This window comes from Ornithodoros turicata, unplaced genomic scaffold (genome assembly GCF_037126465.1).
Source record: "Ornithodoros turicata isolate Travis unplaced genomic scaffold, ASM3712646v1 ctg00001048.1, whole genome shotgun sequence".
In the NCBI taxonomy this organism is placed as follows: Eukaryota; Metazoa; Arthropoda; class Arachnida; order Ixodida; family Argasidae; genus Ornithodoros; species Ornithodoros turicata.
In genome coordinates, this window is record NW_026999447.1 from 155,189 (window position 1) to 182,580 (window position 27,392).

At 45.5% G+C, this 27,392-nt stretch overlaps 1 protein-coding gene, 1 long non-coding RNA gene and 1 pseudogene across 3 annotated transcripts in view; 2 read left to right on the forward strand and 1 right to left on the reverse strand.

Annotated features, from left to right (window-relative positions):
* Nucleotides 1-4,589: 4,589 nt before the first annotated feature.
* Nucleotides 4,590-5,734, forward strand: LOC135376155 (uncharacterized; annotated as a pseudogene).
* A 189-nt stretch (nt 5,735-5,923) lies between these two features.
* The window catches only part of LOC135376166 (uncharacterized), an 86,420-nt gene continuing 64,951 nt past the window's right edge, over nt 5,924-27,392 (reverse strand). Inside the window, exons 1-6 of one of the 2 annotated variants that reach the window (XM_064608762.1) lie at nt 20,457-20,594; nt 7,700-7,877; nt 6,766-7,207; nt 6,570-6,703; nt 6,427-6,491; nt 5,924-6,341 (exon numbers count right to left, since the gene is read on the reverse strand). In XM_064608762.1, the coding sequence (XP_064464832.1) occupies nt 6,162-6,341; nt 6,427-6,491; nt 6,570-6,703; nt 6,766-7,160 (774 nt within the window). In that variant the 5' untranslated portion in view covers nt 7,161-7,207; nt 7,700-7,877; nt 20,457-20,594 and the 3' untranslated portion in view covers nt 5,924-6,161. Of the gene's footprint in view, nt 6,342-6,426; nt 6,492-6,569; nt 6,704-6,765; nt 7,208-7,699; nt 7,878-20,456; nt 20,595-27,392 lie in introns of those variants that run through there. The other variant, XM_064608761.1, reaches the window with a different exon arrangement.
* LOC135376157 (uncharacterized) lies at nt 22,367-25,680 on the forward strand. The gene is made up of 2 exons (XR_010417559.1): nt 22,367-22,520; nt 22,592-25,680. It is a non-coding gene; the product is annotated as an uncharacterized LOC135376157 (long non-coding RNA).

Genomic DNA, 27,392 nt, shown 5'->3' on the forward strand with positions numbered 1-27,392 from the left:
TGCCGAGTCGCACCCTAAACATTCTTCCACCGAACAAGTCTGAAATGCACTGGAAGAGGCGGCCGCGTATTCCGACCGATATGAGATCAAGCATTATACCGTATCGCCAAGTTGTGTCATATGGCTTTTCTAGGTCAAAAAAGATTGATACACAGAGTTTTAACGAAGGCTTCGCGAATAGTGGTTTCCAGGCGAACAAGATGATCGATCAGTGGTAGAACAGCCAGCCCGGAATCCACACTGGTATCTGTCAAGCAGGTTATGTTGTTCTAGGTAATAAACAAGGCGGCTGTTGACCATTCGTTCGAATGTCTTTCCTAAGCAACTCGTGAGTGCTACAGGCCTGTAGCTTGTTGGGTTTGAAGCTTCTTTCCCTGGCTTCAAAAGCGGTATGATTGTTGCAATCTTCCAATTGGAAGGAAGGTGCCCTTCTTGCCAAATCAAATTGAAGAAATGTAGTAGTGCTTCTTGGGAAGTTTTAGACAAATGCTGGAGCATAGAATATGTTATGCGATCTGGTCCAGGTGATGTTTGCTTTGTTATTGACAGAGCTTTCAAGAGTTCAATCATTGTGAAAGGCATGTTGTAGAGGCACCTATAACCTCCACTGCTTTGAATTGTTACTTTTTCAGCACTTTGCTTAATTTTTATGAAGTCTCTATTGTAATGTGACGAACTGGAGACGTTTTGGAAGTGCTCGCCAAGGACATCGGCCTGTTCACTCATGTTTTTGCAAGGTACGCCGTTAGCTTCTAAGAGTGGTATTGTGAATCCTGTGTAGTCTCCCTTAATTTTTCTAACTCTGTCCCAAACAACTTTAGAAGAAGTGTTGCTGTTTAAAGATGACAAGCTCTTCCACGATGCACGTTTAGCTTCTTTTCTTGTCCACTAAGCTTTCGCTCGAGCTCTCTTAAATTGGATCAGGTTGTCTGGAGTCGGGTACCTACGAAAGATACCCCACGCTCGATTTTGATCTTTCCGCGTTTTCCCGCATTCATCTGTCCACCAAGGTTTGGGACGTTTGGGGAGACGGCCAGATGTCTGCAGGATAGATCGCTCAGCAGCATTTATAATTATTCCGGTGACAAAACGGTTTGCATCTTCAACAGACCTACCAGCTAAGGATGATGCCACAAGAGTGGCTTCCTTTTGAAACAAGTTCCAGTCAGCCTTGGACAGTTTCCATCGTGGTGGTCGTGTAAGAAACGTGTTTGTGGAACCACGAATTGTCAGGACTACGGGGAAGTGGTCACTCCCACGAGGGTTCTGTTCAACAGTCCAGTCAATACAATTATAAATGGAAGGACTACTAAGAGATATGTCTAAGGATGAAAAACTCTGTGTTGAGGAGTTTATATATGTATGTAATCCTGTGTTAAGTAGACAAACTGGTCGTGAAAGGAGTAATCTTTCTACCATTTTCCCCCGGCTATCTACCACAAGGGGTTGTGGGCATTCAGGTCACCTAGAATTAGGTATGGCTGAAGAAGTCGGTCACAGACCTGTTCCAAATCTCTCTGTTGTATTACCACTGAAGGGGGCAGGTACAGTGAACATATCGTAAGGACTCTGTCGGGGCATACCTGGACAGCTACTGCTTCCAAATGTGTAACCAGTGGGATCTGTTTTGCAGGTGTGGATAGTGGAAGGACCACAGCCACACCTCCAGATGTACGTGTAGTGTTAATACGATCCTTTCTGAAAACATTGTGTCTGCGAAATGGGTTTACACTTTGTTCAAACAGACTGCATTGTATTTTTCAAAAAGGTCGTGAATGTCACTTATATTTGAAAAGAGGCCTCGATAATTCCACTGGAGGATTACCTGTCCCATAATGAATGTAGTGGTAAGTAAAAGCAAAAGGATCAAAGACATTTCGTGTATTTATGGGGGCTGTACCCTAGGTAGGGGACGCTTACGCTTTCCCCTACCTGGGCCTCCTGTACTTCGTTGTTGGTTCCCGTGGGAAGGAGTGCACGGAAGCCTCGACGATGACTTCTGCGACGCGCAGTCGTCATCGTCGAGATCCATGTCTTGCGTGGCAGGCTGGGATGGGCTTTTTGTGCACCCATTCCATATTGAAGGTGTGCCATCGGCCTCGGTGGAAGCCGTGGCCACCCCTTCCTGACCAGTTGGCACGTTGGTCAGGGAGGAGGAACGCGACACTTGTGCATCCTCATGTTTTTTGGGGGGAGTGTGGGGTGGAGGCCCCAGAGTCTGGGTCCCCACGGATACACTGAGCGGTGCCACTCCCCTTTGCACCGACTCAGCGAAACTTTTTCCTTTTTTTCGGAAGTCTGTGCCCTAGCTGCCTTATAACTCACGTTTTGTTCTGTCTTAATTTTCAAGATTTCTTTTTCGTCCTGGAATTTTGGGCAACTTCTTGAGTAGGCAGGGTAATTGCCGTGGCAGTTAGGACAACAAAAACTGTTTTTACAAGATTCTGGTGTGTGTTCCTTCCCGTCGCCGGCGCACTTTGGGCAGACTAGGTGCCCACGACACACTTGCGAATGGTGCCCAAAACGCTGGCACTTGAAACATCTGCGTGGGTTGGGTATGTAAAGGCGCACAGGGCAGTTTACATAGCCTGCTTTCAACTCGGAGGGAAGACTGTGAAGTTGGAATGAAAGAACAAGATGTCTGATGGGGATCTCTTTGTTGTCCCTACGAATAACAATCCGCTTTGCGCTCACGACACCCTGATCTCTCAAACCCTCTTCGATCTCCGATTCGGAGCACAAAAGTAACTCACCACAGGAGATTACCCCCTTTACTGTATTCAAAGTGCGGTGTGCTGTCACTGAGATCGGGATCTCACCAACCAGCCTCATCGACAACAAACCCGAACTCTGCTGACTGGTCTCAACCTCGATCTGGATCTGTCCACTTGTCAACTTTTTGTCCTTGTATGTTTTTCCAATCACGTGTTCAAGAGATTTAGCGACGATGAAGGGGGATACCTTATCAAGTGACTTTGTTTCATCATCAGGACTTCAGCACATTATCAGGATTTTTGGATACCATGGTTCTTTGTTTTTCTCAAAGAGATGCATGGCTTGAACCTCGTTGCGGCCCCTCTTTCGAGGCCGATCATGTCTTAAGTGGGGGAATTGATTGGAATCCATGAAAGATGGTTGTACATTCGGTGCAGATTGCGTGCCAGCCACCATCGACCCCAACAAGGGAACATGCTACGCATGCTAGCACTTGCCACTGCACGATACCCAAGTGCAGTTTCTAGAAAGAACTGCCCAAGGTTGACTCTAGCCGCCAAAGAAGGTGAAGGGAAGAAATGGAGAGCGAGAAGGAGAGAAAAGGGAAGGTGATGAAAAGAGAGATGGCAACTAGCTGAATAATCCTGGCCGGGCCTTCCAGGACCACCCGACTATAGGGGCGATCGGCTGGAGTTTGGGAGAGGCGCATCAGCGCCAATTTCTCCCCTGGCGGCGGGGGCTAAAACGTCGTGCCCGTGTGAGGAGGCGCTTGGACAGCAGAGTAGAGAGGGTTGCGTGGTGTTTGAGCTTTGAACTTCAAGGACCTTTTCGATCTGTTGCGTCATGGACTGCGAAGACGAGAACCTGGCGCCGAAGAGACGAAAGCCCGGAACCGTTTACTGTTGTGTTGTTAACTGTCACAACAATGTTGACAGCGCGAAGCGCGTGGACACGCCGATAACGTTCCATTCGTTTCCCGGCAAATGGTACGAGACGGCGCGGAGAGAAGCCTGGGTAACGGCAGTTCGTCGCAAGGAGTAAGCTTACGATTCAGGGGTTACTTATTTTATACTAAATTGTTTTGCATCGTGTGAAGACGAGAATCTGCAGAGCGCACTTCGTTGACAACTGCGTCAGTAATATCGAGGGCCATCCTTCCTATGTGCCAACGATTTTCCCGCCAGTGTACCGGAAGAAAGCCCCCGATGCGGGAAGACACAAAAGGTAACGTGAGCGATTAGCACGTAGTAACGTTAGAGATTACACAAAAATCATCAAAGCAGCAGCCTGTATGCAAGTTTGCCCGAGCTCTCAATGGAGCTCCCGAGACGGTGCAGAGCGTGTTCGTTGAAATGCATGGTGAAAAAGAAGAGAAGTGAAGAAGAAGTGAAGAGAGACGAGGTCCGTCCTCGTCTCTCTTCGCGTCGTTTTTCACAATGGAGCTCCCGTCTTTAGCGACGCTGCCCAATAAAAAATCATTGATAGACGAGACAACTGCAAGAGCTTGGCTGTTCGCTTAACATGACACAAACAAAACGACCACAAAAGCAAGTTTAAGCAGCAGTGCTGTAAAATTTCAGGTGGATGCAATGGAAACACAATGCGGTGCACAGTCTGCAAAAAACCTGTCAAGGCATGTTAACAACAGACACACCGGAGCCCTCTGCCCTGCCCGATGAGCATGACCAAGAACGGAGCGAGGACGAACAGCTCGACATACTAGCAGATATTGCTTCAGCTGCCCCAAGGCTACCGACATACAGAGGTGTGGTGAGTGCCTTCATATCCATCTTAGCCCACTGTAGTGATAACAAAAATCGTACATGTGCTGTGCAAATTATTTGAGTGAGGCATATAGAAATTTTGTTCAAATATTTCTTCTAGGGTACAGAAACTGAAAGCTCGTCCCATGCTGGCTCACTTAAGATGATGTTGTCCGTAACTGACGGGGTGAATGCCATGTGCCAGGTCAACCACTTCGACCACGTTGAACAAGTTGAACAAGTACGTGCAGATAAATCAAAAGATAATTGTCTCAAAATACAGCTTGTAATGGCCTTCTGTGCCTTTACTACAATATATGATCTTTCTCTAGGCAACTTGTACTGAGCAATCATGGAGGAGACAATGTGGATTTCAAGGTTTCGCTACTCTGCAGAAGTCTGAGCAAGCTCTCCAAGACCTGTGTAATGTGACCCTGGCCGTGTTCACAGTTCTCCTCAATCTTCTTCCAGAGCAACGGTACCGGTCATCTGACGTCACTCGTGAGGACAGACTTGTGCTGTTCTTGATGAAGCTTAAGTTAGGAGTAAGCCTCAGAGCCCTTGCAACATTATTCGGGATCTCAAGATCGACTGCAAGCCGCGTGTTTCATGTAACACTTGACTATCTTTCTGTTAAGCTACAGGATTGGGTGTTTGTACCTCCACGCCATTGCATACGAGAAGCAATGCCTGAATGTTTCAAGCGCCAGTATCCTGACTGTACCTTTGTCATAGATTGTACCGAGGTCAGGACAGAAGCACCTTCACAGCCAGAGCAGCAGCACGAGCTGTACTCGCACTACAAAGGAACGTATACGCTCAAGTGGCTCGTAGCCATAACCCCAGATGGAATGGTGGCATTTATTTCACCTGCATATGGTGGGAGGTGTTCAGACTCTGAAATTACACGTCACTCTGGTTTCTTGACACTTCTCAAGCCTAATGATGTTGTATTAAGCGACAAGGGGTTCCCCTCTATAAGGACAAGTGTGTCTGACCAAGGTGCTGTGCTCGTCATGCACCTTTTAATCTTGGGGGAGGGCAGTTATCAGTTGGAGACATGACAGCTACATTTGCTATTGCTCAAGTAAGGATCCACGTCGAGAGGGCAATTCAGAGGCTCAAGCAGTTCAATATTCTTAATAACCGTGTGCCACTTTCTCTCATACCAGAGATGTCGAAAGTAATGCGTGTGTGCAGTGCACTTGTCAACCTACAAACTCCCATAATAAGATCCTAGGATACTGCTATGCTGTATGAGAGATGAACTTTAATGTCCTTGAAGGTACTATGTAATTACCATTAACATGTTATTATCTTAGACTCATTAGTGTTTGTAGAATGATGTGATCCGTTGTCCATGTTCATGCACAGCAATAAACAATATATTTAGTCAAATCCGCCTTCTGATTTAGTCAAATCCGCCTGCACACCACACATGTAGCCACAAGTGTATTTACTTTATTTTCATGATTACATGCTCCTAAGAAAGTTCATTTATGAGATACGTAAAATAAAAATATTCCAATTTTGCAATTAGCTCAGACAGGAAGCTGTCATCTCTTGCAACGATTACGGTCACACTCTGCTTAGGACTGTACACAAAGAGGATGGCCTTTGATAGGTTGAGGATGTACAATTGCACTTGAATTTGCGTGTTGTACGCATGGCTCTTCTTCAGTGTCACTTGCCCATCCTCGAGCTCCAGGTACTCGACAGAGGACTTTCCAGTGTCGTCCACAATCGCAGTGTTTCGGCATCTGTGTGGACACTTGATCTCGGTGACCATGATGTGACCACCTTCACAAGCCCGTCTGGGCTGCAACAAAGCCATGGCTGCGTGCACATTACAACAAGGCCAGTCTGAAACAAATGATTGCAGTTTGAATTAAAACAGTGCAGAGATAGAATTGAATCTCATGGCGAATGTAAAATGAAGTTCACAAACCTCAGCGATCTGCGCAGCAAACTGTTCTTGCAGTAACTGCCGTGCACGTGCTTCAGTTGCTATACCTTCAAATATTTATGACACATTAGGCGCACAGAGATAAAATGTAACACATGTGGTAATCATGAATATTCTGACAATACCGTATTTCATCCCTGCACTGCAGAACGTGGTCCTTGATGCCATCCTCACGGCCAGCTCCTTGAACTTGCCCCTTCGTGTCCTAATGGGATGGGCGGTAGAGCTCGATATCCGGAGTCTGCGCTCCTCGTGCCACCTGTGCTTTCAAAGAGAGAATGCAATATGACACTTTCAAACAGACGTTCCTATAGCGCCTACCGTGAATTATGGGCCTGTCCCTTTGTTTCCAGTGCCAAGCAGAGCGGATCAGTTCTCAAGCATACAGATTGTCGGTAGAGGCCTTTTGCAGCATCACTTAGCGTCGCTAAGAAGTCGCGTGGCATTAGTGAAAACCTCTTCCGTCCAGTGGATGTCCCCGTTCGCATGAGGCTTTCAACTGGCTGCACTTCCATGTAGTGCCATGTTGCTCTCCTGTGGCCCATGCTTTGCAGCAGGTCGGTGACATGTTCCCTGTCCACCTTCTCTGCAACGTCCTCGACGAGATCTTGCAGAACATCTCTGCACACCCTCTCAGTTTCTGTTCTTTTCATCAGCACCAGCATGCGGGCAAGCGTGCTGTTTTCGGTGCCCATGCCATATGAATCCAGCAGCATCTGTGGAGGGGCTGGCTGCGCACTGTCAGGGCATGTTTGTGAACCACCTGCAAAAGTTGGTTGGTTGGTTGAGTTTAGAACGAAGGCGTTTGTTTGCAACGTTAAAAGCATCCCCTCTGACCAACACAGAAACAGAAGTGCAATCAAACCTGGGAATATCTCATCTACTGTTTTGGTTTCGCCCCTGATCGGCTTGCTTGATGGCTTGCCCCACTGTTGAGGCCTGCTCGTGCAGGACTCTTCACGGAATTCGTTTATGAACGCACAAACGGCAGCGGTATGCTTACACTTGCCGATCACCCCGGCTTTGCAGGTACACGCAGCAGATATGAGGGACCGGGTACGGCTGTCCAGCTGGGGGAAGAATTCCTCACAGCATTGTAACCTCCTCCGCACGAACACAAGTTTCATGCACGCGACGGTGAATTGTAATGGCTAAACGCAGTCACCACGCCTAGAGCCGCTAACGTCGCCACTCTACGTTTCACATGCACAAAACAGCTCGTACATTTTACACAAAACTGTGCCCAGGTGCTTACCTGTATTGTGATATCATAAACGAGGCTGTCCTGGACTTGGGAGACGCGTTTGGCAAGGATGCTCACATCCATGTCACCGCAGACACGCTCCTCAACCGCAAATACGTGTTTGACCAGCCGTCTACCTTTTCGCACGTTGCCCTCCGTGAAGTGGCCACCCTCCTTTATCTTTCCGAATCTATGAAAGAAACGCAGCATGTCGAAAGTGACAGGCAACAAACTGATACCGAGCACAACAACGCAGCTGACACACTAATGAAGGGTCGCACACGGGCCCTTAGTTACGACGGTGCCGTGGGTGGCGCTGAAGGCAACGGTTTGGCGCGCCCCCTGGCCCAGCCGTCCTCCCCTATGGGAAGCAGGGGCCAAAGCGGTGTGTTGCTTTCCCGGAGGGGCCCCGAAGGGTCCTAAACAACCTCCGGGTCCACTCAACCGCCAGGATCCCCCTTTCCCCAGACACGGGAAAGCCACGCACAGCTATACGTGGGGGTCTCCCTCCTGCGGCGACCCAACCGTGGGTGCAGGAAGGGGCTACTGAGGCTGCTGCCGGGCGATGGGGGCGCCAAGTTCCCGACGCCGGGCAACAAGTTACACATTTTACATTTTTGGTTGTGTACCGCATATTTGGAAATAGACGCATGGGTAGATTGTCACAACTTATGGTAGTGGGAGTGTGGGCTCGTTGCATGTTTCATCTATTCTCCGAAATAACACTCAAGAAGGCAATATTTACTACAATAGATTACCTTTGTGGTATTAAACGCATAATCTCTCTCTCACCACCAGGTATCAGATGACCTCGATTAACTGGCAAGGCCTGTGAGTATTTAACGTAGAGAGTAGGGTTGCTTTGTTTGAAAAGTGCATTTGGGTGAGAACACAGGACAAGCTCCAACTAAACAAGTGAGGTCTATTGACAGAGACAACCCCTGATCAACTTTGTACCAGTTTGGGAAGACCTTTGTTAATAAACCTCATTTGCTAGTTGGAGCTTGTTCTGTGTTCTTTAGCTATTAGTAGTTTTCTTCACCTTGTACATGACTCAAAATTGCAAGATCCTGCCTCCAGTGGTCATTTTCTGGACACACAATACATGAATCTTCTTAGTTATGTGTGTAAGCAATGTGTCGTCAGGTCGTCACGGCACACTAGCGCCAACTTGTTATTGTGGTTACAGGTATTTTGTTATTTGCGCGTGTCTCGCGATCTGCTGTTCTATCTCATTAAACGTTCTGCCACGGTGCAGTACATATCCACTTGCCAGAGTCCGCTTCTTTGCACTGCTCAGCAACAGTTGACAGGTTATGGGCACAGGACGGTTTAACTGCGCGACGAAGTCTACGTCCTGCTAAGCTTTTATTTTTTATTTTTTTGCATGACGAGTTTCGGCAAGTGATGATTTCGGAGTTCTCCGGTGGCGTGACATGGCCACGGCAGACGAGTTCAAGATTCCGAAGTTGACCTCGGAGAATTATCATGCTTGGTCTATTAGAGTTAAAGCAGCGCTTGTGCAGAAGGGCTGCTGGGAAGCTGTGGATCCCGGGTATTCACGTGGAGAGATGGCGAGCGCAAGGATATCGAAGATCAAGCTGCGCCGTACAATGGATTGTAGGTGTATCTTCGTCACTGTGATGTCCTGTGGTTTTACTAAAATGTGATATTGCCGGTTTTTCCTGCAATATTTAATAATGTGTACACGTACTAAATGTCAGATAACGAGTCACGTCATACGTCATTGTCCGTAACATTGAACCACAGGGATGTGCCCCCTTATAGGATATATAGTGGACAATGTATGGACAAGGCGTTATACGTGATTTATTCAAGGTAGATGGACGAAGTAACTGAGCACATTAATGGCACTGAGGTGCGGAACTTTGGAGAAACACCAGGCAAGGGAGTTGCTAATATTCCTCTGTACGAAACTTGGCCGGTTCTCCCGGCGAGGGGATCACACAGCAGCCCTCTACCCCGAAGGGATTCCAGCGGAGAAGTACGCGCCAGGAACAGCGTAGCTATTCTGCTTGAGGACAGCCACGTAGATACTTCGTCCAGCTCATCCTTTGTGAATTTCATGACGTTGCGTCCCGTTATGATAGCCACATTACCGTTCAAAAAGAAGCATCTTAGTGCCAACACACTTCAGATAACATTGACCCTTACATCTTATTTGGGCGTAATTCATCAGTGTAAGCGTAATATAATTGATGGATTACGGGATCTTTGCCTCTGGGGACTTTCTGGATTTCAATATTCATATTGAAAATCAAACTTTCTCGGCGCACAAGATAATCCTTGCAGCCCGCTCGGCTATGCTCAAGGAGGTAATAAAAGTGAATCATGACTCGTACACATTGCAAGGAGTCAGTCCGGATGCTGTCAAAAGATTTGTGAACTTTCTGTATTGCGACAATATTCAAGATGCAGGAGTCAATGAATGTATCGAACTCCTCTATTTGAGGAATTTGTTTCCGGTGGAGCTACTGAAACAACAGGTCTCCGAGTATTTAGAAGAGCACATCACACATAATAATATATGCGAAATTATGCATGCGGCGTGCCTCAGCCATTCTAACGATCTGCACAGGCATGCAAAGCAATTTTTAGCCGAAAATAAATCCGACAGAGAAACTGCAGCATGGAAGGCAATGCTGAGGAACTATGAAGAGGCGGGGACGGGGCACCTGTTAGAATAACTATTTGTAAGGTGCTGTAAAAAATTCTGTCCAGCAATGTAAAAGTCTCGAAAAATTCTAAGAAAGGTTGACAGGTGCCACAAACAAGTTACATGATGATGATGATTGGGATTTTTTTGGCGCAGCGACAACGAAGGTCATAATGCGCCAAGCTTCGTGATGTAATGTAACTTAAGTTAAAACTGTAATGATGTACTTAGACCACCAAGGTAGCATAGATAAAATAACGGAATTAGAATCAGAACAAACGAGATTAAAAATTTACAACTTGTCGAGAATACCTACGTCTCTCAAAAACTTAAAAACGTTCTCAAATTAAACAAGAGGTTCATCACCCAGTAAAAGAGCTGGGTGAAAAGGAATAAAGTTCTTATAGAAGTGTTGAAAGTACCGTTGGCGATGAATGTTGTACAATGGGCATTCTATGAGAATGTGTATGATGGAAAGTTGTGTGTCGCAGTTCATACAATGTGGTGGCTCCTCTCCCTGAAGTAGGAACCCATGTGTAATATGTGTGTGTCCTATCCTTAGCCGGCAGCGTGTTCTCTCTTGAAGCCGGTTTTCAAGAGGATAAATACACCTCCCAATTTTACCTTTTATGAGACGGAGTGTGTTATTGTCGAGTTCCAAAATTGCTGCCACTTTACATTTTGTATTTTAGCACGCGAACTAAATCCTCAAACGGCACATCAAAAGGAGTAACATCATCGGACTGCAGGATGGCAGCTGCAGCCTGGTCAGCACATTCATTTCCTGCAATGCCCACATGGCTGGGCACCCAGCAAATGGTTAGCTTGTACCCTTTGCTAGTGATCAATGATGCTAAGTGTCTCGCACGTTGAACAAGGAAGTTTTTTTGTTTTGTGGAAGCTACATATCGCTTGCAAGGCACTAAGAGAGTCAGTGTAGATGACTGATGATGTGATATGGTTCTGCAAGATAAAGTTAAGCGCCAAAATAATGGCATAAACTTCAGCGCTGAACATCGACATCACCAGATTTAGACGATGTGCCCTTGTCGATGTCGTCGTTACCATTGCGCACGATACGCCTGTGCTTGTTTTTGATCCGTCTGTGTAAAGATCCACATGATCACCAAAACTGTTCCTGAGGTGTTGAAATTCTTGTTGTAGCACAACTGAGGAAGTATCGGTTTTCCTGTACTTGGTTAATGAGCAGTTGGACTGTGTTGGTGCTGACCATGGAGGAAGATCTTTGCCAGATTCGGATACCAAGGAATTGTATTCAGTGAAATCATAACATTGAACCTGGTGTGCAATACGCATGGACAAGGGACATATAGCAGAGGGTCTGTTAAGAAACAGCAGTCTAAGATGTGTACTTTTGACACATGGAAGCGCCGCATGTTGAGGGTAACTTTTCGTCCTCAACGCATAACGGATAGCGAGATAAGTACGTCGCCTCTCGAGGGACATCTCATCACATTCAACATATAGGCTTTGTACTGGTGAGGTCCGGAAGGCCCCGAGGACTAGTCGTAGCCCTTGGTGGTGTATGGGGTCCAGACGTTTCAATGTGAAGGGCCGTGCCGATCCGTAGATGATGCTTCCATAGTCTAGCCTTGACCGGACAACAGAGGTGAAAATACGGTGAAGAGTGTGTTGATCTGCTCCCCAAGATCTGTGTGAGAGGACTTTCAACAGAGCCAAAGAATTTGAACATTTCACTTTCATGCTACTTATATGTGGCAAGAACGTGAGTTTCGTATCAAAAATCAGGCCCAAGAATTTGTGTTCTGGCCTGATGGCAAGAGATATCCCGTTCATATAAAGAGATGGGTCTGGAAGCACCCCTCTCCGCCTTGAAAAAGGCACACACACAGTTTTGTCTGCTGAAAACTCGAAACCGTTCTCAGTGGACCATTTACTCAGTTTGTTAATGGCTAGCTGCAACTGTCTTTCGCATGTGGCCAAGTTCGAGGATGAACATGAAATCTGTAAATCGTCGACATAGAGTGAGTATGTGATAGTCGCGGGTATCGCTTTGGCAACAGAGTTCATTTTGAGAAGAAACAGGGTGACACTCAGCACACATCCCTGCGGAACGCCATTTTCTTGCACAAACGGGCGGGAAAGGGTTGTGCCGAGTCGCACCCTAAACATTCTTCCACCGAAGAAGTCTGAAATGCATTGGAAGAGGCGGCTGCGTATTCCGCACGATTTGAGATCAAGCATTATACCGTATCGCCAAGTTGTGTCATATGCCTTTTCTAGGTCAAAAAAGATTGATACACAGAGTTGTCTTTTAACGAAGGCTTCGCGAATAGTGGTTTCCAGGCGAACAAGATGATCGATCAGTGGTAGAACAGCCAGCCCGGAACCCACACTGGTATCTGTCAAGCAGGTTATGTTGTTCTAGGTAATAAACAAGGCGGCTGTTGACCATTCGTTCGAATGTCTTTCCTAAGCAACTCGTGAGTGCTACAGGCCTGTAGCTTGTTAGGTTTGAAGCTTCTTTCCCTGGCTTCAAAAGCGGTATGATTGTTGCAGTCTTCCAATTGGAAGGAAGGTGCCCTTCTTGCCAAATTATATTGAAGAAATATAGTAGTGCTTCTTGGGAAGTTTTAGACAAATGCTGGAGCATGGAATATGTTATGCGATCTGGTCCAGGTGATGTTTGCTTTGTTATTGACAGAGCTTTCAAGAGTTCAATCATTGTGAAAGGCATGTTGAGGCACCTGTCACCTCCACTGCTTTGAATTGTTACATTTTCAGCACTTTGCTTAATTTTTATGAAGTCTCTATTGTAATGTGACGAACTGGAGACGTTTTGGAAGTGCTCGCCAAGGACATCGGCCTGTTCACTCATGTTTTTGCAAGGTACGCCGTTAGCTTCTAAGAGTGGTATTGTGAATCCTGTGTAGTCTCCCTTAATTTTTCTAACTCTGTCCCAAACAACTTTAGAAGAAGTGTTGCTGTTTAAAGATGACAAGCTCTTCCACGATGCACGTTTAGCTTCTTTTCTTGTCCACTAAGCTTTCGCTCGAGCTCTCTTAAATTGGATCAGGTTGTCTGGAGTCGGGTACCTACGAAAGATACCCCACGCTCGATTTTGATCTTTCCGCGTTTTCCCGCATTCATCTGTCCACCAAGGTTTGGGACGTTTGGGGAGACGGCCAGATGTCTGCAGGATAGATCGCTCAGCAGCATTTATAATTATTCCGGTGACAAAACGGTTTGCATCTTCAACAGACCTACCAGCTAAGGATGATGCCACAAGAGTGGCTTCCTTTTGAAACAAGTTCCAGTCAGCCTTGGACAGTTTCCATCGTGGTGGTCGTGTAAGAAACGTGTTTGTGGAACCACGAATTGTCAGGACTACGGGGAAGTGGTCACTCCCACGAGGGTTCTGTTCAACAGTCCAGTCAATACAATTATAAATGGAAGGACTACTAAGAGATATGTCTAAGGATGAAAAACTCTGTGTTGAGGAGTTTATATATGTATGTAATCCTGTGTTACGTAGACAAACTGGTCGTGAAAGGAGTAATCTTTCTACCATTTTTCCCCGGCTATCTACCTTTGAACTGCCCCACAAGGGGTTGTGGGCATTCAGGTCACCTAGAATTAGGTATGGCTGAAGAAGTTGGTCACAGAGCTGTTCCAAATCTCTGTTGTATTACCACTGAAGGGGGCAAGTACAGTGAACATATCGTAAGGACCCTGTCCAGGCATACCTGGGCAGCTACTGCTTCCAAATGTGTAACCAGTGGGATCTGTTTTGCAGGTGTGGATAGTGGAAGGACCACAGCCACACCTCCAGATGTACGTGTAGTGTTAATACGATCCTTTCTGAAAACATTGTGTCTGCGAAATGGGTTTACACTTTGTTCATTCAGATGTGTCTTGTAAGCAAAAACAGACTGCATTGTATTTTTCAAAAAGGTCGTGAATGTCATTTATATTTGAAAAGAGGCTTCGACAATTCCACTGGAGGATTACCTGTCCCATAATGAATGTAGTGGTAAATAAAAGCAAAAGGATCAAAGACATTTCGTGTATTTATGGGGGCTGTACCCTAGGTAGGGGATGCTTACGCTTTGCCCTGCCTCGGCCCTCCTGTACTTCGTTGTTCCTTCCCCTGGGAAGGAGTGCACGGAAGGCTCGACGATGACTTCTGCGACGCGCAGTCGTCATCGTCGAGATCCATGTCTTGCGTGGCAGGCTGGGATGGGCTTTTTGTGCACCCATCCCATATTGAAGGTGTGCCATCGGCCTCAGTGGAGGCCGTGGCCACCTCTTCCTGACCAGTTGGCACGTTGCTCAGGGAGGAGGAACGCGACACTTGTGCATCCTCATGTTTTTTGGGGGGGAGTGTGGGGTGGAGGCCCCAGAGTCTGGGTCCCCACGGATACACTGAGCGGTGCCACTCCCCTTTGCACCGACTCAGCGAAACTTTTTCCTTTTTTTCGGAAGTCCAACTGTGCCCTAGCTGCCTTATAACTCACGTTTTGTTCTGTCTTAATTTTCAAGATTTCTTTTTCGTCCTGGAATTTTGGGCAACTTCTTGAGTAGGCAGGGTGATTGCCGTGGCAGTTAGGACAACAGCGCCTCCCCGGGAGGCGCTAGATCCTGAGGGGTATCATTCGTTGTGTTCGTACGCCTCGGCGGCGGTGGCTATGAATGCTATGAATAGTCTCAGGATCTAGCCAGATCTAGCCATCTAGCGTCTTGTGTTCTGAGGTGCCCCGTCCCGCCTAGGCTGATCGAAATGTCCAAGCGCCGTCTTCAGTTCAGCGAGGTTCGTAGTTCTGCCAATGTCATTAGCAGTAGACACCTGTGGGAGCTCGAAGACGGCGCGGACATATTAGAGGCTGAAGGAGGCGAACTAACTGGCCCAATATATAGTGAAAGCGAAGACACCCACTGGCAGCTCTTAGTGAGACAGACGTCCACTTTTGGGATTACAGGCTTAGGGGTTTTTCTCAAAGTAGTCAACCCAACCGACGGACAAGTGCGCGCCAGATACAGCCTAAATATTGTTCTTCAGGACAACCACGTGAACACATCGTTCAGCCCATCGTTTCAGAATTTTGAGACGTTGCGTCCCGTAACGATAGCGAAATTATCGTTAAAAAAGCAGCATCTTAGAGCCAAAACGGTCAAGATGGGATTGACCCTTACATCTTATTTGGCCATTTTTCACCAATGTAAGCGGTTGACAACTGACAACAATATAATTGATGGATTGCGGGAACTTTGCGTATCTGGGGACTTTCTGGATTTTACTATTCATGTTGGAAATCAAACTTTATCGGCGAACAAACTAATCCTTTCAGCCCGCTCGGCTGTATTCAAGGAAGTAGTTAAAATGAATGGTGACTCGTACACGTTGCAAGGAGTCAGCCCGGATGCTGTCCAAAGATTTATCAACTTTCTGTATTGTGACAGCATCCAGGATGCAGAAGTCAAAGCATGCACTGAACTCCTCTATTTGGGGCACTTGTTTGAAGTGGAACTCCTGAAACAACAGGCTGCAATGTATTTACAAGATCACACACGATAACTTAGGTGAAATTATGCTTGCGGCGTGCCTCAGCCAATGTGACGATCTACGCAGGAGTGCAAGGCAATTTTTAGCCGAACATAAATCAGTCAGAGAAACTGCAGCATGGAAGGCAATGCTGAGGAACTATGAAGAGGCGGGGATGGGGCAGCTCTTAGAATAACTATTTGTAAAGCGCTGTAAAAATTTCTGTTCAGCAATGTAAAAGTCTCAAAAAATTCTAAGAAAGGTGGACGATTTAATTATATTAAAAGAGAGGTATGACACAAAGAAGTTAGACATTTTACATTTTTTTGTTGTGTACCGCATATTTCGAAATAGACTCATGGGTAGATTGTCAACCTTTATGGGAGTGGGAGTGTGGGCTTGTTGCATGTTTCATCTATTCTCCGAAATAGCACTCAAGAAGGCAGTATTTACTAGAATAGATTACCTTTGTGCCATTAAACGCATAATCTCTATCTCTCTCACCATCAGGTATCAGAAGACGTCGACCAACTGGCAAGGCTTGTGAGTATTTGACGTAGACAGTAGGCTTGCTTTGTTTGAAAAGTGCATTGGGGTGAGAACACAGGACAAGCTCCAACTAAACAAGTGAGGTCTATTAACACAGACATCCCTTGATCAACTTTGTACCAGTTTGGGAAGACCTTTGTTAATAAACCTCACTTGCTAGTTGGAGCTTGTTCTGTGTTCTTTAGCTGTTAGTAGTCTTCTTCACCTTGTACATGACTCAATATTGCAATATCCTGCCTCCAGTAGTCATTTTCTGGACACACAACACATGAATCTTGTTAGTTATGTGTGTAAGCAATGTGTCGTCAGGTCGTCACCGGACACTAGCGCCAACTTGTTATTGTGGTTACTGGCAGTTCCATTTTGTTGTTTGCGCGTGTCTCGCGATCTGCTGTTCTATCTCATTAAACGTTCTGCCACGGTGCAGTACATATCCACTTGCCAGAGTCCGCTTCTTTGCACTGCTCAGCAACAGTTGACAGGTTATGGGCACAGGACGGTTTAACTGCGCGACGAAGTCTACGTCCTGCTAAGCTTTTTTTTTTTTTTCTTGCATGACGAGTTTCGGCAAGTAATAAGTTCGGACTTCTTCGGCGGCGTGACATGGCCACGCAGACGAGTTGATTCCGAAGTTGATCTCGAAGAATTATCATGCTTGGTCTATTAGAGTTAAAGCAGCGCTTGTGCAAAAGGGCTGCTGGGACGCTGTGGAGCCCGGGTATTCACGAGGAGAGATGACGAGCGACGGAGAGGTGACGAGCGCAAGGATATCGAAGATCAAGCTACGCCGTACAATGGAATGTAGGTGTATCTTCGTCACTGTGATGTCTTGTGGTTTTACTAAAATATCATATCGTCGGTTTTCCCTGCAATATTTAATAATGTGTACACGTACTGAATGTCAGATAACGGGTCACGTCATTGTCCGTAACATTGAACCACAGGGATGTGCTCCCTTATAGGATATATAGTGGACAATGTATGGACAAGGCGTTATGCGTGATGTATTCAAGGTAGATGGACGAAGTAACTGAGCACATTAATGGCACTGAGCTGCGGAGAAACACCAGGCAAGGGAGTTGCTAATATTCCTCTGTACGAAACTTGGGCGGTTCTCCTGGCGAGGGGATCACCCAGCCCTCTACCCCGAAGGGATTCCAAGGGTGCTCCACGGGAGGGTGTCACCAATATTTCTCTGTTCTGATGAACATTGGAGCACACTCAGGAGAGGGCCTGCGTCCCTGTTCGTGCGGGTTCAGTGTTCAGAGCTAAGTTTATCTACTGAACTACCACTGGGGTCAGATGTATTGGAAAAGCTTGGCAGTCAGCAGCGAACTGCAGAACTGTACGACTAATAATCTACTGTAATTTCTAGGCTACACGGACCCAGAAGAAATCTTCATGTGTGCGGCTGATAACGTTGCACTACATTTACCAATTATTGGCACGACATAATCTGCGTAATCAACACGTGTTTGTTGACCTGCTCTGCTGAATACAGTGACGCCATCTGGGAATTCAATAAAACCTGCAAGCAACAAGGAGCTCACGCAGTCAGCAGCGAACTGCATAATTGTACGACTAATAATCTACTGTAATTCCTAGGTGAGAAGGTATCTCTAACCTATAAAGTGTGTGAATTTCTTTTTACGCTGCAGACTGCTCTTGTGATAGTGAACAAAATGTCTCAAAGTGATATGTGTATGCTGTAAGCAATGAGCACTACAGATTTGATACTGAAAATATTCATGATGCTTCTGACGTATCTGGCGGTTCGAAAACACTGGTAAGCTTAATGAAATTTCTATGATGCTTCAAATGTTTCTGCCACTAAAGGATAAAGTAGATGAATTGTTAACTCTGAAAGAAACTATTCAGAATGTTGAGGCATCAGTTCAGATTATGTGTGATAAGTATGATGAAGTTCTGAAGCAACTATCTGAATAAAACAAAGAAATCAAAAACCCAAAGAAACGTGTTGATATAACGAATAAGTCGCACGCTAGTTCAGAAGTACTAACATGAAAGAGCAGGTCAATCACCTTGACCAGTATGGCAGGCGCAATATTGTAGAAATATATGGGCTTCCCTATGAAACAAAGGAAAATCTAATGGAAAAGGTTGGGGAAGTGGCGAGGGCTCTTGACTTGCCTATACCCACAGCAGTAGATGTCGAGGCAAAACACAGGATCCCAACAAAACCACACAAAGTGCCTGTAATCTTAAGCAAAATTCTTGAGTAGAAGAACTCGAGATTTATGGATGGAAAGAAAAACAAGGTTACGGACAACATGTGTGATGAATCAAGAAATATAACTTGACGAAAACATGACACAAATGAACCGTAAGCTGTACTATGACGCAAGAATGCGCGCGAGGGAGCTCGGATATCAGTATATCTGGCATAAATACGGCACCACATATGTTCGAAAACAAGACGGTGTCAGTCTTATGCGTATCAGCAAAACGGCAGACATACAGAAAATTTTGAAATTCAGAACAAGTTATCTGTCGTTTTAGTTCATATATTATGTATGTACTACCACAGGAAGTCAGTCATATCTTTCCTAATCAAAGTGTTAGTCGACTTCTACATTTAAATGTACAATGCATAAGAAGCAAACGTGCCAAACTTGAAGCTCTTTTCCAAAATATAAGTTGTACTCTGGATGTTATTATGCTCACTGAAACTTGGTCTCAATGTGAAGACCATTTGTTATGCTTAGAGGGATATGAGACATTCTATCTAAATCAGAGATCTAGGAGAGGGGGTGGAGGTCGTGATTGTGTACTGGTTCCTGAATACTGATGATTTTGAAGTTCTCCGTGTCCGTTGTAACCAATCTATGTTTACTGTCCTTTACCGCAAATCATCAAGTAACGTGTGATCATTGTCTCAAGGGGAAAAACAACATCGGCACAAAGTCGGCCCAATGTACGGACTAAAAGTTGTCGACCTACGTAAAAGTGACCGGGCCAAGGTCGGGGATTGACATTGACCTGACGCGGCCCGACTTGCTGCCCGGCACTGCTGGAGGTTGGGCCAACGTACATGGCCCGCCTAAACGACATAGGGCCAATGTAGTGCCAGCATAAAACAGATCGGTTGCAGCTCGGGGTCTCCCTGGCTTCACCTTGGCTAGCAATCTATTTTATTGGTGGGCCAACTATGGGTCACACACTCAATAGAGCAGCAGACCCGACGTTGGATGGACGTCATTCATTCTCAATTGTCTTGCGGCGTAGGGTAACGATTTATCATTCATTGTTGTTCGTATTTCCCGCAACGAACAGTGAGCACGCCGTTCCAAAGCACACAAATTTCCCACACTGGACACGGCACTTCAAAGTGCAAAAAAGTATAGAGAGAATCATAAAAGGTCGCAATATGCCCGAGACCACTAGAATCAAACAGCTCACAAAGAAAAGCAATTGCGTTTCCCTCCTGAAGAAGAACAGGTATACATAGGTTGTCTCGCGAGCTTCCACAAATCCGAGAGTCCTGTTTGCCTGTTAGTCAAAACGAAGGATGAGGTTTATTAATTCGATGCGTGCACAAGCAACACTGAAATGAAAATTGCTTGTGGTATTAACTGACCATGAAGATAGCGTATCTGTTTTTTACTGCTTTTGATTTGAGACATTCACTTGGCCTATTGAAGGTCGAACGTATGCACTGCTACACGATTCCGCGTTACTCTCTCCCCAAGGCGTCATACCGAGATCGGACCAAGCTTGCCAAGAGCTTGGCCTGCCAACCTAGACGTGCTTGACAAGTGCTCGGTCAACGAGCTCGTGTCTTGGTACGGATCTGTCCCCTGGCCGACGGCTTGCCAAACCTCGCTCTGCCTATCACTATGCAACACTACGCCAACACTGACTGGCCGAAGAGGTCGCAATTCAGTTGTCATCCGACTTTTTGCCAACCGTGGGCAATCGGTCATTGCTGCCTTGCGAAATCTCGTGATATACAGGGTGTATGCTATAAGTCACATTTTCGCGCGTGGCGCGATACCTACTTGACAGACTTCCGCTGCCGCGGAGTGAAGTAGTTACCCCAGGAAACCCTACAAAAAAATCGTCGATATCAGGCACTGCGTCACAAAATAAATACGGCCACGCAAACTTTCCGTCTTCATGCATTTGCTATGCGCTATACCGACGTCAACACGCCAGTCTGCCGATAGTTGTTTGTAGCTTCCGCTTGGGGCGCTAGTGACGTTGAATCCGAAACAAACTCATGTGAGCGCGTATTTCTGTTATGCACGATACGTACCCGTGGTACTCATTGAGATAAAGCTTGATATGATTTGGTTTAGATATTTTCTACGCAAGTTGCGGTTTGTAAGGCGCTTCCTAGCGAAACATTTCTGCTCCTCCTTTTAGCAGACGACAGTCTGTTTGCCATTGCTTTGTTGCGAGAACGACACTTTTAACCGCCCTTCTAACGTTTTTATTTCATTCATTTTGTGCCTCCATACAGTTTCATTGAACTCTATTATTCCTGTTATTATATTCGTTCGTGTTCAATTTGTTTCTGCCATATTTGTATAGTTTGTGCTCTGCTATGCGCCAGTTGACGGTTCAAGAGCGTACACAGGTGGTACTTTTGTACACAGAACTCCGAAGCCTCCAGCAAATGCGCATCAAATTTCGTCAAAGATTTCGTCGCCGTCCGCCAACTGACAGGACAATTTTAAGATGGGCACGCCGCTTTGTGGGATGTGGTGCTGTAGAGAATAAAAAGCACGACCGCCAGGCCATCATAGGGTCGTACGAGGCTTCTCCTCGGATGTCCATCAGGAGAGCAGCAAGGCCGTTCACAGTTTCCGTGTCAACGGTTCAAAAGATCCTGAGGCGTCATGCGTTCCGCGCATACAAAATGCAGGTGGTGCACGCCCTAACAGAAGACGATTACGCTCGCAGAGTTCGATTCTGCAAAGATGAGCTTTCCAGGATACGAGAAAGCCCGGCGCACCTGCAGTTCCTCTTGTTTAGCGACGAGGCAACCTTCCACACTAGCGGCCACGTTAATAGGCACAACTGCCGATACTGGTCGTCAGTAAACCCTCATTGGCTAGTGGAGCAGCCAGTGCAGTCGCCAAAGACGACCGTATGGTGTGGCCTGTGGCGCGAAGATGTCGTCGGGCCCTTTTTCTTTGATGACACCGTAACGGGAAAGAATTACTTGAGGATGCTAAAGAGGGAGTTTCTACCGGAGTTGGAAATCTTTACATATGCAAAAAGAGGTGTGCGTTTACATGCAAGACGGTGCACCTCCTCACTTCGCCACAGTAGTCAAAAAGTGGCTCTCAGAAACGTTCCCTGGACGATGACATGGCCTGCCCGGTCGCCGGACCTCACGCCGTGTGACTTTTTCCTGTGGGGATACCTGAAGTCGAAGATGTACACAGGTCGCATATCAACGGTACAGGAATTAAAGGACAGAATAGAGAGCGCTGTCCGCGCACTTGATCCAGAAGTGCTGGAGACGGTGTTTGCGGCATACCCGAAGCCCTTGCAACGGTGCATCGCATCCAGAGGACGGCACATCGAATGTTGGGGGCCACGTGCCTAGACGACCAAATCAGCGTCACAACGGCCCTTCGCAGGGCCACCCAAAAGCATACGCAGAGGCAGCGTCACGGAAAAACCCTTCATCAACTTTAGTAAATTGCAACGTCTTGTTGCCTCAAAATGTTGAAAAGAACAACGCGAAGAAAATAATTATCATTTATTTGGCGTAACTTAATGCTTATAATGCCTTTCAAATACCGACGAAAACCTCAATCCTCAAATAAAACCCCAAAGAACGCCGAGGTCACGTATCGTGCATAACAGAAATACGCGCCCACATGAGTTTGTTTCGGATTCAACGTCACTAGCGCCCCATGCGGAAGCTACAAGCAACTATCGGCAGACTGGCGTGTTGACGCCGTTATAGCGCATAGGAAATGCATGAAGACGAAAGTTTGCGTGGCCGTATTTATTTTGTGACGCAGTGCCTGATATCGACGACTTTTTTTTGTAGGGTTTCCTGGCGTAACTTCTTCATTCCGCGGCAGCGGAAGTCTGTCTGTCAAGTAGGTATCGCGCCACGCGCGAAAATGTGACTGACTTTTTATAGCATACAACCTGTATATTGCTATTACAGACAAAAGAGCGGCTGTGCGTTATTTTCGGTGAATCTCTTCCTGATGACCACCGGATGTTGGCCAGATCATGCATGCCAAGGCTTTAACGACATGGCGGCAAGATGTCAGGCCGTGTTGTGGGGCCAGCGTGCGTGGGCCAACATACTCTGTTAGCGACATTGGCCCATGCTTGTTTCAGACATTCTTGGCAGACGAAGTCGTTTGCCCACCGACTGCCGATGGCCGGCCGATCATCGGTAGTTGGCAAATTCCCTTTCGGTGCTCACTTTTTTGGATGAATACTTCATGTTTGTTTCCCAGCAAAAGTATGAGGTTTTTTTTTAGGCGGAGATGTTAATATTGATATGGCGTCAAACTGTTATAAAAAACAGTTGGCAATGTTATACAGTGGATATGGTTTTTATAACAGAATTTCTACACCTACTAGTGTTACAGAACACTCTACTTGACCTGTTTCTAACGAATTATGATATGTCATTGTTAAAGACCTGTGTTGTAACAAGAGACGTTAGTGGTCATATACCGGTATGCTTGATTGCACAAAAGGCCAAAGAAGAAACATTACAGCTTGCCACAGAAGACAGACTGCGAGCTTTCCAAAATGATATTAACAACATTGACTGGAATTTCGTGTTTTCTGTGCATCATAAGCTTCATTGGGATCGTCGTCGACATTCTTGACCGCATATACATCACGTGTTCCTGTTGTGACGAAAACAGGTTTTAAAAAATATGCAAAAAGGAACTATTACCTTAACTTGTTTTGCAATACCCAGCCAACTAAGCATTCAAATATTATATGGAACAACCTGAATAGGCAGTTGAACAGGGGCACAAACGGGCACGGGGCATGAAGAAATAGTAGACGGTGTTGATATGGCAGAGTGTTTGAACTCTTACCTAACGAGTTTGTTTTCCCACAACAATGACAGTTAACCGACAAATGTCTGATGATTTTCCGTATAATTCTAGTCAGTCAATATTCCTCCTTCCGGTTGATGACACCGAAATAATATCTGCCTTTTCCACACTAAACATGGATGGATTACTTTAATATGCAGATTGCACCGGTAAAACATGTTCTGCGCGACATAGTACCTTACTTGACACATATATTTAACCGTTGTTTCACAGTTGGTGTTTCCCCAAAGCAACTGCAGATTGCTAAGGTTTGTTTTACACAAGGGTGGTGATGTGAATGATCTATCCAATTACCGCCCTATTTCAATACTTCCAGTTTTCTCAAAAAACCTGGAAAGAATCAGGTACAACAGGCTATTACGATTCCTTGAAAAAAAAATCGTTTATCACAGCCTCACAATACGGGTGTCGTAGACAAAGATCAACTGAACTCTCTCTTAAACGCGCTCTTAAAACAGAAAGTATATTCTTAGCAACCTTGAAAATCGAAAGCTTACACTGGGTGTGTTTGTCGAGTGTATGCTTTTCTCTTCTTAGCTCATACTTGGAACACCGACAACAATGTGTACTTATCAACAATAGTCGTTCTTCTATTAAGAATGTCACGTGCGGGGTACCCCAGGGAAGCATTATAGGGCCTTTATTATTTATGTAAATGACATCGTTAACATATGTCCAGTAACCAGCTTATTATTTACGCTGATGACACTAGTTTGTTTTTTGTTGGTGATAATGGTCAAGAAATTGTACAGAAAGCCAATGATGTTTTGCACCGATTATATATCTGGTCTGAAAATAAGTTGAAAATCAATGTACGTAAAACCTAACTAATTTTATTTCAACCAAAAAATAAGAATGCGAGTCTGTGCTCCCCAATTCTTCTGGGAGGGGACTACGTAGATGTGGTCGAATCTGTTAAAACATTAGGTGTTTTTTTTTTTTCATTAAACCATTGAGCTGGCGACAACATATTGATTTCGTGCGTTCAAAAGTATCTCCTGCTGTTGGAATGATTTAGTGGAACACACACTTACTTCCATGAAAGGTTTTGTTTCTACTGTGTCATTGCATGATATACTCCCATGTAAATTACTGTTTTCTGGTATGGGGCAAAAGACAAAACTGGCTTAGAAGAATTACTTAAAAGTTCCTTCGCATTGTTGAGGGAATGTCTTATCACACCACATATGGGCGTTTTTTAAAAAGAATCTTATTCCTATAACCCAGTTGTATGACTACAAAGCATCATTAGGCTATAGGGCCGCAATCTAAATAGTAATTTAGTATTTAATGATATTGCAAATTTGATTCCTAAAGCACCTCTATCCATCCCGGCATCATGAAAGATGGACTGTTCCAAGATGTAGAACAATTTATGGCACACTCTTCTCCGGCACTTTTAAATTCAACCACACAGGAACTGTCACAATGTTCCAGGCATACCATTTTTAAATATTCTCTCAATTACCACGATTAGCTTTCGTTATTATTTCAAATAGCGATTTTTTCCCTGCTCTACATAGTGAATATATAACCTGTGAGCTGTCTTAGTGTATTGTAGTTTCATTATTGAGTTGCAAAGTTGTATTTTTTTCTGTTTTCTTCTGTGCTGTTCTGACTTTTATTCTATTTTGGGAGGATGTCTATAGTGTATCAAAGTTCATTATTGCCACGAATCATCATCGCGGAACTTCCAGGGCAGGCACGAAACGGTACATCTCATCCCGGCACATGCTGAAGAAGCATGAAGCTTCCAGACACATCGCCTGCTCCCTGGCAAACGCACGTGCTGTTTCTAGACTTTTCGGCGCGACGCTTAAATGCTTGTGCGCTCCAAGCTGGAGCATTCATTCTTTGGACTCAGTTGTGTTCAGAGAGCTATCACTCTTGTGTTTTGCTACCAAGTAGTCTAATAAACCGTTCACTGTTTATTCGACGACTCGCCCACCCATTTCGCTTCGTGACATTGTTTCTGTCGTGTTTAGTAGTATTGTTGCTGTTGATTGTTGTTTATTTCTTTGTATTATTATTGAAGTGCATGTTACGCTGCAGCTGCTGTATGGGACCAGTGACCTCGTCAAGCCACGTGCACTCAATGTTTGTTACTGGTTCCAGCTTCTTATGTAGGCTAAAACAAAACATTAAATAAATAAATAAGCTTGATGTCTTTAAGGAAGCTTAATACGCAGTCAAAATCCACAAGCGGTTCTCCTATGAGGAGCGCAGGATGAAGTGGAACGAGCATATCGTATATCTGTTTAAAGTGCATTCCGTTCATATACAGGGCATATCAGCAAGAAATGAAGTACTCTGAGGATGTCATCGGGGGGCAGGATTCGCAGCGGGCGGGTCCTCTCTTTTAAGGAGATATCTATGGGTAAGAAACGTGTGACCTGCACGCAACCTGCACAAGGTCACTTCTTTTCTGCGATCCATTCTGCTAGAAACGTTTGTCGATGACAATGTTGGCTTTATCATGTATAGCTTGTTTGTGACTTGCGCATTCCAGTTCCTCTGCCAGTCACAATGCAGAGCTTTCTGCACTGCTCTTTTGAAGTCACGCAGCAGAATTCTTTGTTCCGTGATATTCCCAAAAAGTGCCCGTGCAGCCTCATGGTCTGCAAGTTTATTTCCTTTAATTCCTATGTGACTTGGAACCAACATAAATTTCACTGCATGTCCCATCGTCGAAAGTGTGAGTACACTATGTTGGATATTTTTCACCAAATAATTGTTTGCCTGGTGGACGTTATAGCTAAAAGTGATCTCAAGGAGCCCGTATATATGATAGACCAATTAACACTGTGTTCCTTTGTGTCTAACGCCATATTAATCGCATACAGCTCTGCAGTAAAATGCTGCGAAGCTTATTTAATTTCGTCAATCTCTTGAATGTACAAGCAACGGAAGCACACGCAACGCCAGTTTTGCCTTTTGTACCATCAGTATAAAATTCATCGTGTTTCCCGTAACTGCATGTCCTTTATGGCAAGAAATTCTTGTTTGATGACATGTGGATTGACTGCTTTCTTGTCATATTTGGTTCTCTCCAACGGAGCTGTATCGGCAACAGTTCCAAAGAGGGAGTTCTGGAATTCCAGGAAGTTCACCTGTTCGGCATCTTGTTCCAATCTCATACTTAATGGCGGAATTACTGTTGGTTTATTTTCCATGAGTCTTTTATATCGGGTTTCAGTAATGCATTCATGTGCAGGGTTTTCTGGTTGACTCCTTATTTTCGCTGCGTACATGAAAGAAAGGAATTGCCTTCGCCTTCTAAGCCTACAAACGCCTGACTCTGCATACTCTTCACTAGAGTGGTGCGGTATGCTCCCGTCGCCAGGCGGAGAGCTTGGTTTTGTATGGGGTCAATAATTTACAACGCTGATAGTCTAGCTGATCCATAAATTGCAGCTCCATAGTCAAGTATTGGACGTACAGCGGACTTGTAAATTTCCACCAGTGTGTCTTTGTCCGCTCCCCATGATTAATGTGATACTATCTTCAATATATTAAAGGGACGGTCTCGTACAGATCGAGCGATTCCGAAACTTAGCTGAAATTATATTCAAGAGTGTTACTGAAACACAGTCGCGAAGTTTCAACCAGAACAACGAAGTGGTTTTCGACAAATTTGAAGGAATATGCCGTGACAGCAGACGACGGAAGTCGCAGCTGGATTCAACTCCCTCTCATGCAACGTCACATGTGACGTGTTTATGGTATTTATGGTGGCAGGTCGCCCATTGGGCGACAGAAGCGCAATGCACAATACAGTCGGAGGTGTATGAGCTTTGCGCTTGGACGTTGTCACGCGCGACGTCGTAATGTCTGATAGCAAATTTAGCAATAGTGACGAGTCCGTCACTAAGCGGTGAA